At 50.4% G+C, this 19,319-nt stretch overlaps 1 protein-coding gene across 4 annotated transcripts in view; it reads left to right on the top strand.

Annotated features, from left to right (window-relative positions):
- flna (filamin A, alpha (actin binding protein 280)) overlaps positions 1 to 19,319 on the top strand; it is a 70,154-nt gene that overhangs the window by 11,333 nt on the left and 39,502 nt on the right. For all 4 annotated transcript variants that reach the window (XM_083919762.1, XM_083919760.1, XM_083919761.1 and 1 more), the window contains exons 2-3: positions 1,692 to 2,189; positions 18,333 to 18,584. In XM_083919762.1, coding sequence (XP_083775888.1) covers positions 1,820 to 2,189; positions 18,333 to 18,584 — 622 coding nt within the window. In that variant the 5' untranslated portion in view covers positions 1,692 to 1,819. The remainder of the gene's footprint in view (positions 1 to 1,691; positions 2,190 to 18,332; positions 18,585 to 19,319) is intronic.

Raw genomic sequence — 19,319 nt, 5'->3', positions numbered from 1 at the left:
GAATTTGTGTCTTTCTATTGTTTTTATGGTTTTAAATGATATTGTTGGTTTTCGTGTCTTCCTGAAGTGTAAACATGGGATAGTAGCAAACACACGGCATCGTATTTGACTCCTGGATGCTCGTCGACACTTCAGGAGCACGACGGAAATAAACGAGCGAGACGTCTCAGGCGTGATCGGCCGGACAAAAAAATACTGTTTTTGTTCTTTACCATGTGACCTGATGTCATGTTCACACAGGAGGTAAAGGTTGAATGTAGATTCTCCAGATCGTCGTCTCAACAACAAAAAAGAAGTCCAGCAGTGGGGTTGCCAGGTTGGTCAGACCCGGCCCAGTAGCTCCAGGAGACCGGAGTCTGTTTGAGCCTGTTTGAACCCGTCCCCTCCAGAAAACCACAGCATCAAAACAAGGATTAGAGGAGTTTGACTGACAGTTAGCGTTAGCCGTTAGCGTTAGCTGTTATCGTTAGCCGTTAGCGTTAGCTGTTAGGGTTAGCAGTTAGCGTTAGCCTTGGGTCCTTTTGTCTCTTTCTCTGATCATTTTTGGTCGTTTGTAGTCACAATGTGTTTTTTTTTTTTCTGTTTTGTGTTGATTTTTTAGTGATTTGGTCTCTTTGTCGTCATTGTGTTTATATTTTGTAGCATTTTTGGGTAATTCTTTATCTGTTTTTGTTTTCATTTTACATCCATTTTAGTCGTTTTGCGTCTCCTTGTGGATATTTTGTGGTAATTTTGGCTCCTTTTGTCTCTTTCTCCGATCATTTTGGGAGACAGTTAGCGTTAGCCGTTAGCGTTAGCCGTTGCAGCTAAGTGCAGATGAAAGTGATGTTGGCTGGGATCCGTTGGGTCGCTGGTTCGAGTCCCTGTGTGGATCATGTATGGAGTGTGGACTGGTGGCTGGAGAGGTGCCAGTTCATCTCCTGGGCACTGCAGAGGTGCTGTCGAGCAAAGCACCGAACCCCCAACTGCTCGGGGCGCCAGTCACTGGCAGCCCCCTCGTTCTGACATCTCTCCATTAGTTTTGTGTGTGTAAAAGAAAGAAAGATTCTGCAGGTTAAACTAAATAAACCAGTGCATTACTTAATATTTAACTCTTGTTTTCACCTCATTAACATTTTGCATCTTTTAGAAATTCATCTGCACAAAGTTCAAAAACTCTATTTCTCTTTTTTATGTATTTATTTATTTTTATGCATCAACACATTTGGACACGGGTCCACTGTGGATCCAGCTGATCTGTAACAGACTGATTTTAATCACCAAGTTCTTTTTTGTGTGTGTTGAAACGTGTGTGTGACGTCATCGCATGCCTTGTTTTTGTCCCGTTCACTTCAGTGTCACAGAAAACGACCCCCCCCCCCCCCCCTCCGTGTTCCACCCTGAACCCCTGCGTCACCGTGGAGACGCGTCGCATCCGTCTGGTTTCTCTCTCCAAGTGTCTGCAGAGTAAAGTTCTGCTGTCTGGGTCTTTTTCTGGGGCCTTTAATGTGACTCAGCTGCTCCTTCACACACACACGGAGCTGCGCTTTATTCTCACACAGGGAGCTGGACACGGACATGCGCGCACATCACGTGTGCCTCCAGTTTCAGCCCAGAGAACTCCACAACCGCCTACTTTCTGTGCAAAACATCTATCTGCGGGCTATAAGCCTCCGTCTGTGCTCACTCCTGTCTTTCTTTTCTTTCCTCAGACACAGACGAGCTGCAAAGAGAGAGAGAGAGAGAGAGAGAGAGAGAGAGAGGGAGCGGCCCCGCAGAGTTGAGCAGACTCCACCCAGACAACAAGCCAGCGAACCAAGACGCAGCTGAGACCATAAAAATGAGTGGTTCACACCCCCGGCTCCACCAGAGCGCCGCGCCCGCTCCCAACGCTCTCTCCCCGGACAAGGACGCAGAAATGCCCGCCACGGAGAAGGACCTGGCCGAGGACGCGCCGTGGAAGAAGATCCAGCAGAACACCTTCACCCGCTGGTGTAACGAGCACCTGAAATGCGTCAACAAGAGGATCGGGAACCTGCAGACGGACCTGAGCGACGGGCTGCGGCTCATCGGGCTCCTGGAGGTCCTGTCCCAGAAGAAGATGTGCAGAAAGTACAACCAGAGGCCCACCTTCCGCCAGATGCAGCTGGAGAACGTGTCGGTGGCTCTGGAGTTTCTGGACAAGGAGAACATCAAGCTGGTGTCCATAGGTGAGTCACGGCGGAATGAATGGGTGCCAGTGTGCGCGTTTGGGTTTTCCCACTGTCCTCGAACACGTCTCCGAACTTTTCAGAGCTGCTGTTTTTAGTTCTCAGGAAGAAGTGGAGGGGTGCTAGACTGGAGCAGTGCGTGTGTGCGTGTGTGTGTGTGTGCATGTGTGTGTGTGTGTGCATGTGTGTGCGTGTGCATGTGTGTGTGTGTGTGTGCAGGGCCGGATCGAGCCCGTCGCTGCCCAGTGAAAAACAAACAAACGTGTAAAGAAAAGCAGTGGAAACACGTTTTTCCTCCTGTGAGCGAGAGTTGAACAAATGTTCAGGGAAGTTTCTCGGTGGTTCACGTCAGCGAGTGTGTGTTCAGTGAGAAGCAGGCGTTTCCCTGGTGCTTTTGTCTCTGGATGTCCACACTCGAGGTGGGAGGGGGGGGAGGAGGGGGTCTGACTGTGCACAAGGGGCCCCAGGCTTTCTGTGTTCCCCTGCCTGAGCCGAGCCGAGCCGGGCCGGGCCAAAGCCTGTGGGCCAGGATGTCAGGCCTAGTAGGATAGGAGGGCTGATCCTGCACACACACACACACACAGACACACACACACACACACACACACAGAGGGCTATTGTCTGGGCCCATGTCGTGCAGTGGGCTGTGGCTCTCCTCGGCGTTGAACAGGACTCGGCTCACGCTCCATTACTCTGGGTTTAACGGCTTCTGCCGGCGTGCAGCTGCTTACCTGATTACCACACGGGTGACAAGTGAGTTAAAGTCGTTATCTGCTGAGCTCACACATAAAACCAGGAGCATGCAGCCTGCTGGTCTCCATCTGCCCCACTGAGAGACCCTCAAAAAGGGCTCCAGGGTTCTGGATGGGAATCGACCCGACCGATGTTTTTCCCTCAGCCTGAGTCGATGATCGCTGATTCTATTGAGCTGATTCTACTTTTACTTCCTCAATTTACATCATAAAAGTTACACAATGATGAAAACAAGAGTCTCTGTTTGAAAAAAATAACATTTATTGAGTTAAAAAGGCGTCTGCAGCGACACGGAGCCGCCCGTGGACGCCCGCCTGTCCACAGAGGACGCATCGGCCGACGTGATCCACCGATGTGTCGTCTGTCACTAGTTCTTGATGGATTTGGCCCCAGAGTTATTGTCACTACTTGAGTTGGTGGTTGAGATGTGCACACCTGGAGTAAAGCAGGACAGCTGTGTGTGTGTGTGTGCGTGTGACTGTGTGTGTGACTGTGTGTGTGTGTGTGTGTGTGTGTGCGCGTGTGTGTGCGTGTGTGCGTGTGTGTGTGTGTACTCAGAGTCTGTGTTTGGTACGAAAGGAGGAGGAGGTTTGTGACTGAGTCTGTGAATCACACATGAGTCCCTGTGGTGCCCGCGGGGGGGATGTCTGACTCACTTCATGGTTTCCACACACACACACACACACACACACACACACACACACACACACACACACACACACACACACACACACACACACACACACACACACAGGTGAGGGGAGGGCACCGTACCAAACTCCAGCCCCCCAAAGTCAAACCTCAGCAGACGGATCAGAGGAGAGATTGGGTTGATCCCTGTGTGCTTGGGCAGTACCAGGCACCAGTGTGTGTGTGTGTGTGTGTGTGTGTGTGTGTGTGTGTGTGTGTGTGTGTGTGTGTGTGTGTGTGTGTGTGTGTGTGTGTGTGTGTGTGTGTGTGTGTGTGTGTGTGTGTGTGTGTGTGTGTGTGTGTGTGTGTGTGTGTGTGTGTGTGTGTGTGTGTGTGTGTGTGTGTGTGTGTGTGTGTGTGTGTGTGTGTGTGTGTGTGTGTGTGTGTGTGTGTGTGTGTGTGTGTGTGTGTGTGTGTGTGTGTGTGTGTGTGTGTGTGTGTGTGTGTGTGTGTGTGTGTGTGTGTGTGTGTGTGTGTGTGTGTGTGTGTGTGTGTGTGTGTGTGTGTGTGTGTGTGTGTGTGTGTGTGTGACTCAGCCTCACCCGAGCTGCTCCTCTTGACTCATTTGATCTGAAGATGAGAGAGGAGCCTGCTCTCCTCTTTTACTTCCTCCTTTCGTTGCAGAAGACGGGCACACCCAGCCAGCAACTCTGACCACACATTACCAAACGCCATCACCGCGGAGCACCACGCTCGTCCCTCCCTCCCTCTCTCTCTCTCTCTCTCTCTCTCTCTCTCTCTCTCTCTCTCTCTCTCTCTCTCTCTCTCTCTCTCTCTCTCTCTCTCTCTCTCTCTCTCTCTCTCTCTCTCTCTCTCTCTCTTTAAACTTCAACTTCAACCTCTTTCATTTCTGTTTTTACGTGTTTTCCTGTTAAAATCATACACAAGTACTGATTTTCAGTGGGTTTGACAATGGCTTCCTGTCCCCGTTGTGTTTCCATGGTAGCAGCCAATAGCGTTGGGCGTTGCTGGTTGCCAGGGTTGCCTGTTGTTGGGTGCAGCTACTGGAGGCTGGCACTGGGTGAAATGGAGTTAGCCAATCGTGCAGCTGCTTGGGAGCCTCAGTGAAGGGGGCGTTCTTTGTCCCAGCAGCTGAGTGAGCGGAGACGGGCAACAACCAGAGTCACTATAGGCCGAGCATTCACTCCATGGACTGAGAGAAAGGAGAGGAACGCCATTCAAACGCACGCCCACATGGCTACGCTGCTCCTGGATGCTAACATCACTTTCATCTGCACTTAGCTGGAACGGCTAACGCTAACGGCTAACGCTAACTGTCAGTCAAACTCCTCTAATCCTTGTTTTGATGCTGTGGTTTTCTGGAGGGGACGGGTTCAAAAGGCTCAAACAGACTCCGGTCTCCTGGAGCTGCTGGGCCGGGTCTGACCAACCTGGCAACCCCACTGCTGGACTTCTTTTTTGTTGTTGAGACGACGATCTGGAGACTCTGGATGGAGCTGTTCTGATCGTTCTACACATTCAACCTTTAATGATTGAAATAAAGTACGTGAGTCAGGACTGAGATGGAGCGCAGGATTCACTCCAACCCCCCCCCCCCCCACACACACACACACATACACACACACACACACACACACACACACACACACACACACACACACACACACACACACACACACACACACACACACACACACACACACACACACACACACACACACACGCGCGCGCGCATCATCCTCTGCGGTGTGCTCCACCCACTTTAACCACAGTGCCCTCACCTCATCATCAGCATCACTGAGATGAGGGTAATTACCTGAAGTGGATCCACAGGTGTTACTGTGTTGGACGTCTCAGCCCCCCCCAGTGTTCCCAGCACGGACTGCACTTTAGTGTCACCTCTCCCTCTGCAGCAGCACCTCTCCCTCTGCAGCAGCACCTCTCGCTCTGCAGCAGCACCTCTCGCTCTGCAGCAGCACCTCTCGCTCTGCAGCAGCACCTCTCCCCCTGCAGCAGCACCTCTCCCTCTGCAGCAGCATCTCTCCCCCTGCAGCAGCACCTCTCCCCCTGCAGCAGCACCTCTCCCTCTGCAGCAGCACCTCTCCCCCTGCAGCAGCACCTCTCCCCCTGCAGCAGCACCTCTCCCTCTGCAGCAGCACCTCTCCCTCTGCAGCAGCACCTCTCCCCCTGCAGCAGCACCTCTCCCTCTGCAGCATCACCTCTCCCTCTGCAGCAGCACCTCTCCCTCTGCAGCAGCACCTCTCCCTCTGTAGCAGCACCTCTCCCTCTGCAGCAGCACCTCTCCCCCTGCAGCAGCACAGCCACATGATCCGGCCCCGGCAGCAGGACGCTCGTGTGGTGTGGCAGGACCGGGGCCGGGCTGCTGTGTAGGTAGCACAGGAGTGAATGAGGAGACAGACACTGATCGACCCATCGACGCTCCCCGTGAGGAGCACGGCTCTGCACACTGAGAAGGTTGAGTGAGGATGTTCCTCTTGTGCACGTGCAGCGTGTGTTCTGCTGAGCTCAGCACGCCCATGTTTGAGCAGGATCACCTGGCATCGTTGTGTGTTTGTGTGCGTTGATGCTTTAACACACACTGTTTCACTGATAATGATAACGTGTTCAGTGTTTGTCGGCTCGTTATCAGCAGCCCAGCCCAGCCCAGCCCTCCCAACCCTCCTCCATCTGTGCGTGACTGAGCCTGTGCGGAGACGGCAGCGGTCGTGCCAGACTCTCCCTGTCATCCGTCCGCACAGGCAGCGAGTGGAGTCAACAGAGCCGGGGTGTGACTCTGTACCTGGCTCGCCCCCTCTCTTTGCCTGGGAGCAGAGACGTGCAGGTCGAGACAGACCCCTGTGTGGAAACAAGCAGGCTGTCTCCTCCTGTAGCAAAGGGAAATAATGGGATTCAGTGATAAAAGAATGAGATGAACGTGCTTAGAGCAGAAGTTTTCTTCTTTGTTGCTGTTAAACTAGTGTTTAGAACGAGACTCTGCACCTTTCAAGAGCAGCGGTGTCCATGTTAGGGCGCCCTCCCACTGTGCGTGCGTCCCGTGCCCCGTGCTTTAGGGTCCTTGTCCCCCCCTCCAGGCCCGTTTGTACTCACACTACCTGGGCCTCGGAGAATGCTTCTTGCTGCCTATACGTCATCACGCCGTAACACGTCACACGCATTGATGACGTCATGGCGATGCGTGGCTTTGTTTCCAGATCTTTCCGTAGACCTCGGAGTTTTTGTGCGTCTTGTCGACTGTTTTTGAATCTTTTCATCGACCAAATCTGCAGTAAACACTCCACCTCCGCATCACACCAACGTGAACCTTTCACCGCCATTGTTTGAAATGTCCGCGCATGGTCCCTCCTTCTTTTCTCTACGTCCCAACAGGCGCACAGGAAATGACCTCAGAGCCGCCGTAGGCCTCGTGCTCGTACACGTGCGCATGCTCGTGCTCGTACACGTGCAAACGTGCTTTACTAAAGCCCACCTCTCCCAAACGGGCCGTGGACGGCAAGCGTGCCTCCTAGACGTGGTACGGTTGCACTCACACTGGTCAAAGGAACCAGACTTTAGCCGTGACACGTGCTGGGGCACGAGGGCGCCCTTAGTGTCCATGTTGACACACTCCGAGGGTTTGATCCTGCAGTTTGACTCTGTGTGCCATGAGTCCGTTTGCTAACGTTCTTCCCTTTCATATGTGCTCGATCAGACTTTAGGTCACAGATGAGAGCAGCAAGAAATGGCAGATTTGGAGATTTGAGATCTGGAGATTTCCTGCTTTTCTCTGTTTTTACAGAATGGAATTGAATGAACTGACGAGACAAAACATTTAAAGACTTCAGTCTTTTGAGCAACTGGGATGAAAATAAATATCAGTTGCAGCCGTTTCACTGATTTCTATCCGTTACTGCGACCGTAAGCTGCTCATATCAGATCAAGTGAGGAGCATCAACACCTTTACAGTGCAGGTTAACTTGCAGGGTAACTGTGTGTGTGACGTCAGTGGTGGAGTGTGGGGTGGGGTGTGTTACGTTAGTGATGGAGTGTGAGGTGGGGCGGCAGCAGGACTCGTCTTCACTGTGACTGTGTCCGTTTACAGCGACCTGTATCTTGGGTTGTTGGATCTGGGCAGAGCAGGCGAGTGTGTGTGTGTGTGTGACGTCTTTCTCTGGACGACACGTTCTGCACATGGACTGTAAAAAGGTTTAGAGGAGACACAGAGGGTCCAGAGTCACCGCCGCAGCCCCGGCTCTGTTTAGACATGTGATGGATTTACAGTAGGGGGAGAACGAGGCGACGTTGAGCTCGAAGCAGCCGCTCGCCGCCTTAAGAGTCAGAGGAAGAGACTGTTCACGCTGCATCCACGCCTCACTGTGTCGGTTCAACACCAGCTCTCTGACGATGAGTAAATGAAACGCAGGACAGATGGAGTCTTAACCACCAATATTCAATTCATATGTAACTGGAGGGAGGGTTTGTTATGATATCACTGTGATGGAAAGGGAACTCACACACACACACACACACACGTAGGTCCAGACCTCCAGCCAGGCGGTCTCTAAATAAAACCCCTACAACACCACGGAACAACATTACTTAAACCTACGACCAGTGTTCGGCAAATCAGATCCGTAACTTTGGGATAAGGATTGGCTCTAAGGGCCGGATCGGTCGGTCCGTCGCCCTCCTCTTCCCTGCTGAAAGGGCGGCGCGCGGCCCGTCCTGCAGGGCCCATGTTTGTGCGGTGTGGGTTTTTGTGGGGCGTTGTCCGTAGCTGCCTGGAAGGCGGGTCGGTGGAGGGGATCAGGTACGGCGTGGTAACAGCTACCGTATGAAAACTTATCGCCACAGTGGCGGCAGTTTTATAGACGAGGCGTTTCAGCGTTCCCGTTTACATGAACTCACAAACGTGCTTCGCTTTAGTTTCAAGCAAAACAAACAAATCCAGCATTTAACGTTTGTGTTTCCACTTTCAGAGAGTGGAAATATTTCAGCTAAATTAAACGGTTCAAAGATGCTTTGAAAGTTTTTAAATCTTACCGTTGTCTTGACGATCAGGCTTCAGCTCTGTACTAGTGGGGGCGGGGCTCTGCACGGTCTGCACGGTCTGCACGGGACCTGCAGCGTCTGCAGGAACACGGAGCTGCCTGTGGACGCCTGCAGCAGCAGCCTGCATCGGCCGATACACGTAAGAAACACACATATCAGCCGGCTGATGTATCGGTCACCAGGCTGTATGGAGAGAGACAGAAGGGCCCCAGCTAACATGCTAACGTGCTAACTTGCTATTAGATGAGCTGACTCTCCGCACAGCTGCTGCTGTAGCAAACATTATGTGGTAAATGTTGGGGCTCAGCTCTGTTATCATGGTCACAGCAGTTATGCTAAAAATAACGTCATGAGCCTGTTGAACGTTATCGTAATGTTGTTGTTGTTGTTGTTGTTAGCTTGGTGGCTGCGTGAGCCCCTGGACACGTATCACTGGTAGTGGATCGATATTGAAGTATATCTTTATTTTGGGTCTTTATGGGAACACTTTGCTGTAAAATGGAGAGTAATTCTGTGACATTGTGTGATTTTATAATAACTTTCTGAAGCATCGTCTGGAAGTTTGAGCAACTTGAGGTGAAGACCGGACGAGGCCGTTCACAGGCGACCAAACGTCATCGACCGCACCTTTAAAATAATGAGATTTCTCTGGTTTGAAGATTGTTTGACACATGAGGTGAAACTTAAACACACAACTCCACAAACTCTATGACACAAGTGAAGTCCAAGTGTCACTAACGCACGTTTCTGCTGCTCCTCGCTAACGAAACATCAGCTAATTCCTCTAAACGTCCGTCAGTAATCACCGTAACAAAGCGAAGCAAACGTCCAACTGCAGCCAGTTATCAGATAACGAGCAGTGGTGCGTTCACTGTCCGGGCCGTCGCACAACATCAAACTTCATCTGACGTTTTCAGAAACAGGATAAAAGCGGGAGAGCGGCCGCGGAGGCGGAGGGTGGAGAGGAATGTCGGCCACAGAGCGAGATAACGGAGGGTTCGCCGCTCGGCTCGCTCACAACGGATCACTTCCTGCCAGCTCATTATCATCAGCATGACTTCCTGTCTGCACGGGCGAAGGGGAACTGGTGGATACTGGGGATTAGCAGAGTGCACATTCCCACTCAGCGCGGTGGTATTCAGGCTATTGCATTACATCAGAGTTGGAAACTTGCCCCGCCGCCCCCACGCCTCATGTTCAGACCGAGCGGGCCGACGTGAAGCGACGTATTCTTTAACGCACTCAAACATCTGCAGCTGCAAAGGGAGACCTTTAAAGGCCCTTGTGTATAAAGTGCAACGCCACCTGATCCTGTAATGTGTCTGGATGATGTTGTTTGTGCTTTGAGCTGCACGCAGACTCGACTCGGGGGTCCGGGGCAGAGATAAGTCTGCGGGGGATCTACTTTCCCACAGCTGGATCCTCTTTGCCCGGCTGAGAGTTATCGATCACCCAACTCTGCTGTTTCCAAACACTTCATTGCAGCTGTCTGGTATTTATTAACCCCCCCCCCCCCCCCTGTTCATCCTTCTCTGCCCGTGTCCTCCTCCGTCTCGGCCTGTCCCTACTCGCTGCTCCCTCCTATCCTCATACTTTTCATTTTTCTTTCCCTTCAAACCTTCGACAGTCGAGCTCCTCGCTCACATGAACGTATCTGAGCCCGACATCAGCGGTCGCTGTCGTCAGTGTGGGCTTTAAAAATGTCCCACACAGCACTTTTCTCTGCCTTTTCCTCCTTTCTTGCTCAGCCCTCCACCCCGTCGCCCTCCCGTCGCCCTCCCTCCGTCTGTAACCGGAGCCCCGGGGATGGGAGGGCTGCCAGGATCCAGTTTGCTTCTGCCCTTTTAAGGCTAAAAAACCAGGAGGAACTTTTTCCAACGGAGAGGGAGGGAGGGAGGAGGGAGGAGGGAGGGATGACTGGAAGCAGTAGAAAGGAAGAGGAGGAAGTGTAGTAGCTCCAGTGTGGTTTGTTGCATGGAGTTAAAAAAGGGAGGGAGGGGGAGAGAGAGAGGGGGAGAGAGAGGGAGAGCGAGCACCAGATCAACTCATTTGAGCTTTTGGATGTTTGAGGCTTTAAGTGGAATTCATGTCACAGCAGAAACAAATGTTCTCGCTTTAGTTTCACGTCTCATTCATTTTATCTTCACTTTGTAGGAACCGAATATACACGTACAGACTATACAGGCTTGTGTGTGTGTGTGTGTGTGTGTGTGTGTGTGTGTGTGTGTGTGTGTGTGTGTGTGTGTGTGTGTGTGTGTGTGTGTGTGTGTGTGTGTGTGTGTGTGTGTGTGTGTGTGTGTGTGTGTGTGTGTGTGTGTGTGTGTGTGTGTGTGTGTGTGTGTGTGTGTGTGTGTGTGTGTGTGTGTGTGTGTGTGTGTGTGTGTGTGTGTGTGTGTGTGTGTGTGTGTGTGTGTGTGTGTGTGTGTGTGTGTGTGTGTGTGTGTGTGATAAGGGCGGAATGTGTGACATTTCCTCAGGGTTTACTCTCTGACCAGGATTTGGTCACTCGGACCACTCCCTCTTTTCCAAGTGTATGTGTGCGTGTGTGTGTGCGTGCGCGTGTGTGTGTGCTTGCGCATGTGTGTGTGTGTGTGTGTGCGCGTGTGTGTGTGCTTGCGCATGTGTGTGTGTGTGTGTGCGCGTGTGTGTCATCCCAGGGTCTTTTTGGCAAATACACTCATCAAATAATCCATCAAGACAATTTTTTGTAACATTAATGGTATAAAAATCCAGGAGAGATGCTAACAGTCGGACGTGGCTAACAGTGGTTAGCTCGGGGCAGCACGGTGAAGGCATTCAAAGGTCTTTTTTAACCACTAATGCTGCTGAAAATAACAGCAAACCTCTGCAGCAGCAGGAGAAGAGTCCCTACACACACACACACACACACACACACACACACACACACACACACACACACACACACACACACACACACACACACACACACACACACACACACACACACACACACACACACACACACACACACACACAACAAAGCGTCATCAGCGTAGTTAGTGAAGTTAAGAGTGTTAGAGGTTTATTTTTTGGGTGAAAGTGTCCTCTAGGAGCCAACCTCAGAGTTTTTGTGCGTCTTGTCGACTGTTTTTGAATCTTTTCATCGACCAAATCTGCAGTAAACACTCCACCTCCGCATCACACCAACGTGAACCTTTCACCGCCATTGTTTGAAATGTCCGCGCATGGTCCCTCCTTCTTTTTTCTACGTCCCAACAGGCGCACAGGAAATGACCTCAGAACCGCCGTAGGCCTCGTGCTCGTACACGTGCGCACGCTCGTGCTCGTACACGTGCTTTACTAAAGCCCACCTCTCCCAAACGGGCCGTGGACGGCAAGCGTGCCGCTCCTAGACGTGGTACGGTTGCACTCACACTGGTCAAAGGAACCAGACTTTAGCAGTGACACATGCTGGGGCACGGGACGGAGGCACAGTGGGAGGGCGGCCTCCTGTTGGTGTCTGGTTCATCCCTACAGGGCTTCACCAGAAAACATTACGGGGCACCACGCGTTCTCCGTAGAAGAGGACGCGATGTGAATGGGATTTTTAATACATTCGGCCCAACTGTGCATTTTAAGCCAAAATCGATTTTTCAAATCCACTAATGATGTTTTTCATAAATGCAGAATATGAACAAATACTAATAATAGTTGTTTTTTGCCCCTAAACTTCCCAATATCTTTGTTTTTGTACAGAATTGTGACTTATTGTTCCCAATCCTCATCAATTCCTGACATTTTACACTTTACTCATTGTGCATTTGTGCAGTTTCTCGTGTCTCATCGGCCGACACGTTGACATGAACATAGATGCAGATGAAATCTCCTCAGATGATTTACTGTTCCAGAAAACATTCAGACACGCTCACACAGGTTCGATCCTGTGCTGACAGAGAGTTCTGCCTCCTGACAGAGAAACTCAGGACGGACGAGAAGAAGAAGTCGCTGCGGCTGAAAAATGCTTAATACAGAAGAAACAAACGTAATAATGTATTTGATATAACGTCGGTTCTTCTGCTCTGGTTTCATCAAAGGAGAAAGTCGTTTCTATCCGTCGCCTTGGCAACGACCTGGGCGTCCCCGTTGACTCTGTCTCCCTGCAGCCCGTTGTTCGAGCCCCCGTCCGTGAACGTTTGTGAGCTTTTACACATCAGCTGTTTGTGTTTCCTTCAGTGCAGTTTAAGAATCCTCCACTTTCCTCCCTCACGAGTTTCTCTCTCACTCCAAACTCTCTCTCTCTGCTCCGTCACCGTTTTAACAAACATGTGACATTAAATATTTTAATGTATACGTCGCAGGAGCACCTAAAACCATGAAAAGTGTGACTTGCGGCCTCCAGACCTGCTGAGCTGTTCCGTCCTTCGCCTTTTTAAGCTTTCACGACTAATTAGCACCAGATGTTGCAGTTCGACCTGAATATTTTGCCGAACCGTTGCTCCAGCTGCCCCCCCGCCCCCCGAGATGCTGGGAGCGGGTCAGACGGGGGGTCAGGGGTTGCGGTGACGTCATAGCGATGCCACTGGGGCGGTGGGGGTGGGGGGGGGGGGCTGCAGCAACAACAAGCCAAACGGATGAGTCATGGGAGTTTTTGGGGCAGATGGAACATAGACCACAGACACGCACGCTCTCCGTACAGAAGCTTCCACAAACTCTTTCAACTCTATCTCTCTCTCTCTCTCTCTCTCTCTCTCTCTCTCGCTCACATTCACACACTCCCTACGGGGGGGCGGGTGGAATGAGTCAGCAGAGGGGAAGTCTGATCTGTGGCAGTCTGTGTCCGTATATGGGCTCCGTCAGGCTCGGTGCGCTGTGGTCTGCCGGGAATGCTGGCAGATTCCTCGCATGTTTAGTGGCTTTGTGTGTGTGTGTGTGTGTGTGTGTGTGTGTGTCATGAATCAAAGGGAAACAAATAGATCCCCTCCCCCTGTCTGATAATGTGTGTATATGTCCTAACAACAGGTCTGAGAATAGGCATGATAACTCCTCCAGCCGTGGTCGTTTCCATGTTTCCTGGTGTTTCTCTGTCACAGAGGTTTCACCGCGGTGCGTCTGTCTCCACTGAGCCTCTCTCTTCCTCCTGTGATGAGGAGTTCACCCTCGTCTGGTGTCGTGTCCGTCACTCGTCAGCAGCACGGTCTCTGTGTGTGTGTGTGTGTGTGTGGACCCCTGGAGTTACCCAGAGTGCAGCAGGAGAGCCCTGTGAGGAGCAGCTCAGAGGACACGCTCGCTGAGATCTGCAGGAATAAAAACAAAGATGGAGTTGGGTGCATCTGCCGTGTGGGAGCTTCAGGTTCAAACCCAGCGTCCGCGGTGAACCACTTCACCTGAGCCGCTGCGACACTTTGGTTTCAAAACAGACGGGTTCAAACCGACTGAGAGTCCTTTTGATGTCTTCCAGTTCTCGTGTTAAATATTCTTTAGAAATAAACGTTTATTGACTTCCATATGATGCCAATTTATCACCCAGCTAAATGAGTCATGGTGATGGGCCCGTGTGCCGTGCTGTGCCTCCGCTGCACACACTCTGCAGCGCCCGGGAGTCTGCAGACCCTCGGCCGGCCTGAACCCCAGCGTCGGGGGTCTGATCCGGGACCGGCCCGAGTCTGATCAACCGTCAGATCAGCAAACTAGCTGCTGCCCTGACTCGTGACAGCTGTCAGTGCCGACCTCAGGTCCATCTCTGGGCGTGTTGTTGTTGTTGTTGTTGTTGTTGTTACGTTAGCTGATGTTGAACACTGTTTGCTGTCGAGCAGCTGAGGAGAAGCACGAGACTCAGGAGCGTCTAAAACCTTCTGTAAAACGTATCCGGGTCCTTTTACGTAGAAGTCATCTCACACACTGTTCAAGGCCGCGGAGAAAGGTCTCATGAGGTCACGTTACATAGAAAACGATGAACACATGAACAAAGTTACACACAGAACCGTAAACATTAAGACTTGTGACGGCAGTTTTTCACTGTTATCACAGAAAAATCATTATTCAATTAACATTTCAAATGGTTTTTAGTTGAACACACTCTTCTGCTCTTGTTCTGATTATTGTGACACACCCCTACTTTAGCGGATCGACATTCCTGCTGCGAGTACCAACCTGCGATACGCGTGCACACACACACACACACACACACACACACACCACACACACACACTCTCCTATCCCGTTAAGCCCCTTAAGGGAATTCAGAACCAATGACACTTTAAATTGTCAGTTTTATCTTTGTCTTTAGGCGACATTTCCATCTGTGGTTCCTCTCTGCTGCCGCCTTCACACTCACTCTTTCCTGTGTTTGGCATCTTTGTTCTTTCCCATCATTCCCGCGTCGGCACTCAGTTGCCATAACGATCCAGCTCGCTCAAAGTTCCCTTAGTGACGGCTGTGTTTTTCCACTGGGAGCAGCTGACATGTCTCGTATCACAGCTCGTGCGCACATCTCTCTGTTTGAACACGAGTTCAGACGAGTGTGATGTAGCAGCTCTACTCTGATGTAAAGCATGCAAGTGTCACTGTGCATTAAATGATCTTTTTCACGTCCTAACAGCGTTCGTTACGTGACTGGTTTCTCTTTTCCTCGTCTTCATCATGCATGAAATTCCAACCCCCACCCTCCTCTTGGGTTCTGCTCCTATTCATCCTGACCGTGTCCTCAAAACTCCGGCTGCAGCTCTGGGCCAAAAAGCTTTCAGACCCTCCCACTGCGGGCCTTAAATATTCAGCCTTTTCAGCCGCCCCAGCCCCCGACTGCAGCCCCAGCCCCCAACTGCAGCCCCAGCGCTCTGTGCACAAACACGGGAGAAAGGGAAATCACCCAGGACCTCGTTCCAGTCCGGACAACAACAGCAGAACAAATGAAGTTGACAACGCTGTAAGCAGCAGCAGCAGGACTCAGAACAGCTTAATAACACTCCTCTGCAATGATGTGTTTTCTCTGTTTTCATGCGTTCTGCAGACATTATCAGAGTGTTGAGAGACTCTGCCAACTGCACACAGCTGCTGTCAGCACAAGGATTCACACACGTCCCTTTAAACAGGCTTTAACTATTCAGACACCCTGCAGAAGGCCCTGTACACGCACCCTTGATAGCCTCCAGCAGCTAACTTCAGATCCTCACAAGAGTCAGAACGTTCCCTCAACTTTGTTCTAACCACACAAACGTGTTGCTTCACCCTTTCCTCCAGGATGGACCTGAGCAATCAAGCCTCCTGATCAACTGCTTCTTGTGCAACATGCGTGTGCACAATGTAGTGTTGACGTTGGGTGCATGTGTGTGTGTGTGTGTGGTTCTCTTCCTCATGCCCGGGCTAGCTCCTGGTTGCATCACTTTCCCTCTCATGTGTCCCTGTCTGAACACAGACGAATGCCTCCCCTTTCTAGAACAGCAAAACATGTTGCAGCGTTGGTCTGAACGTGGCTGTTCTTAAATAACAGACGGAGCATAACGAGAGCTTGTTGTTGTTGTTGTTGTTGCCAAATCCAGTGACTTATGTCCCGTCCGTATTTAAGTTTGGGAGTTGAAATGCATTTGCACCGTGAGTCAAAGGGACGTTAATCATTTGACTTTGGGAGTTAAGTAAGTCAGGGTGTTGTCTGCGTCGCTGTGATAAGCATCTTATTTTGTGTGTGATTTGTTGTAGTGGGAGCACAGAGAGACTGAACTGTAATGGGCCAAGAATCAAACCCTGTGGGACGCCCCGTGTTACGTAAACCCGCTCAGATCTGTGATAAACAACAACAGTCGCTGTATTTTAGTTACGACCCCGAACAGCTGAGGACCAGATAATCCAACCAATAGTTCTCAGTGTTTCCCCGAATAAGCATTAATCAAACTCAGTGTTTCACAAATGAGCCACTCTCAGAAAACGTCTTTTAAATAATTAATCTCCAAATAATTTTCCCCAACAGAAACAGAACAAAGTTAAATGAAAATTCAACAAATAAAGAAAGAATTTCAGTTTGTTTCATTCGGTTTTAGTTGTTTTTTTTATCTTCTCAAACTAAATCATAAAGGATCTCTGAAAAGTTTCAGTTTCGTTTTCCTCGTCAGGAGCAGAACCTCTTCCCAAACAATCGAACCAACGATCTTTGAACGAGTGAATCTCCAACGCTGTCGGAGTTTTCTGAGAGTTTGAAACACGCGACAGTGTAGAGACAGAATTTACACTCCGATAAAAACAGGAGAAAACATAATTTCCTGCCTGTTGTCATGGAAACAGGCGACCGTGTAGAGACAGAATTTACACTCCGATAAAAACAGGAGAAAACATCATTTCCTGCCTGTTGTCATGGAAACAGGCGACCGTGTAGAGACAGAATTTACACTCCGATAAAAACAGGAGAAAACATCATTTCCTGCCTGTTGTCATGGAAACACGCGACCGTGTAGAGACAGAATTTACTCCCTGATAAAAACAGAAGAAAACATCATTTCCTGCCTGTTGTCATGGAAACACGCGACCGTGTAGAGACAGAATTTACACTCCCATAAAAACAGGAGAAAACATCATTTCCTGCCTGTTGTCATGGAAACACGCGACCGTGTAGAGGCAGAATTTACACTCCGATAAAAACAGGAGAAAACATAATTTCCTGCCTGTTGTCATGGAAACAAGCGACCGTGTAGAGGCAGAATTTACACTCCGATATAAACAGGAGAAAACATAACTTCCTGCCTGTTGTCATGGAAACACGCGACCGTGTAGAGACAGAATTTACACTCCGATAAAAACAGGGGGCTGGTAGTTTTTTTTTACTGAAAGGATCCAGAAATGACTCCTGTTGGATCTGACGCTGTTCACTAAATACAGTTAAAGAAAGTGAACTTGACGTTCGGGGGGGGGGGGGGGGCGAGGTGTGCCCCCCTAATATAATGGGAGGGGGGGGGGGGCACTGTTTCTCGCCTTTCAGAGGCACCAGGACCGATGTTTTACCCAAATCCTCAGATGAATGTCATTAAAAACCTGTTTCAGGTCTGTGATGTCGGCTGGAGCCAGATTGTAATCTATACAAAAGGCCATAAAGTGCCATGAAGAGAGTTTACATAAACCCCCTCCCCCTCATGTCTCCCCAGACCAGACCGGACCATGGTCCAGGATTTCAAGGAATGCATCCCTTTCCTTGCAGACGCAGCAGCCATACGTTAGAGAGCAGATAAGAGACGGTCCTGAGGGACATTTGGCATCTGAAGCCCAGATAATCACAGATCCTCCTCCTGAAACCCTGAGGTTTAAGTAGAAGAGCAAAGATCAAACAAGTCCTTCCTGAGTCCACTTCCTCTGCTGTTTCTTCTGCGTTGAAGGAGGGCTGATTCTTAGGGCGCCCTCCCACTGTGCCTCTGTCCCGTGCCCCAGCACGTTTCACAGCTAAAGTCTGGTTCCTTTGACCAGTGTGAGTGCAACCGTACCACGTCTAGGAGCGGCACGCTTGCCGTCCACGGCCCGTTTGGGAGAGGTGGGCTTTAGTAAAGCACGTTTGCACGTGTACGAGCACGAGCGTGCGCACGGGATGGAGGAACAGTGGGAGGGCGCCCTTAACAGCTTTTGATGCATCAGCCTCTTTCTTTTGAATCCTACTGAACAAAAAAAACAGTGTTGTGTGAATGATTCGTCCTCGTCGTGTTATTTTCGTTAGCCTCGTCACATCACTTCAAATCTGCCCCCTCTCTCTTCCTCCAGACTCTAAAGCCATCGTGGATGGGAACCTGAAGCTGATCCTGGGTCTGATCTGGACCTTGATCCTGCACTACTCCATCTCCATGCCCATGTGGGACGAGGACGAGGAGTCCGATGACGGGAGGCAGAAGACGCCCAAGCAGAGGCTCCTGGGGTGGATCCAGAACAAACTGCCCGAGCTTCCCATCACCAACTTCCACAGGGACTGGCAGACCGGCCGCGCCCTGGGTGCCCTGGTCGACAGCTGCGCTCCAGGTGAGGGGGGGAAGTGTATTTCTGTGTATTCACCGAGGGAGGGGGGGAAGTGTATTTCTGTGTGTTTCTATGCCTCTGAGGCAGATTTCTGTGTGTTCACCGAGGGAATTTTAATATTTTTAGTTTGCAAATGAATCAGAATTGATGCTTTGAAACCATGAAGAGAAGTCGTCGACCTAAACAGGAACGGGAGATTGTTCCAGTCGTTAAATATCCTCGGAGGTGATCAGTGCGTCTCAGGTCGTGGTGTGAACTCTAAGGGATTAGAAAGTGTTTTAAGTATGAAGGCAAATTAAAGTGAAGGCATTTAAAAATAAACAAAAACCAATGAAAGAATCTTCTGAGTGAGAGAGACCGAATGAGTTCTATAGGAACATCTCCGAACAAAGCTACAGAGGCTGTTTTATTACTATTATAATTACTATTAATATCATTCATTCATTCATCTTCAGCCTCTTGTCCCTGTCGGGATCACGGGGTGCTGGAGCCGATCCCAGCTGACATCAGGCGCGAGGCGGGGTCCACCCTGGACAGGACGCCAGTCTATCACAGGGCTTTATTATTATTATTATTATAATAAAGCACAGTAAGGGGACGAAGATTTGATTCTGTGGTGTTCTGATAATGTCTGCATAGTCAGGAATAGGGAACATTGATTGGATGTGTGGGTCCGGTGTCCATCTTTACCTAAATGTTGTTTAAATGTGGATCGGACACAATGAAATAACAGCTTTA

Source organism: Echiichthys vipera, assembly GCF_963691815.1.
Source record: "Echiichthys vipera genome assembly, chromosome: 9".
NCBI lineage: Eukaryota > Metazoa > Chordata > Actinopteri > Perciformes > Trachinidae > Echiichthys > Echiichthys vipera.
Note: the sequence above shows the minus strand (reverse complement) of the source record. Positions and strands in the feature narration are given on the sequence as shown.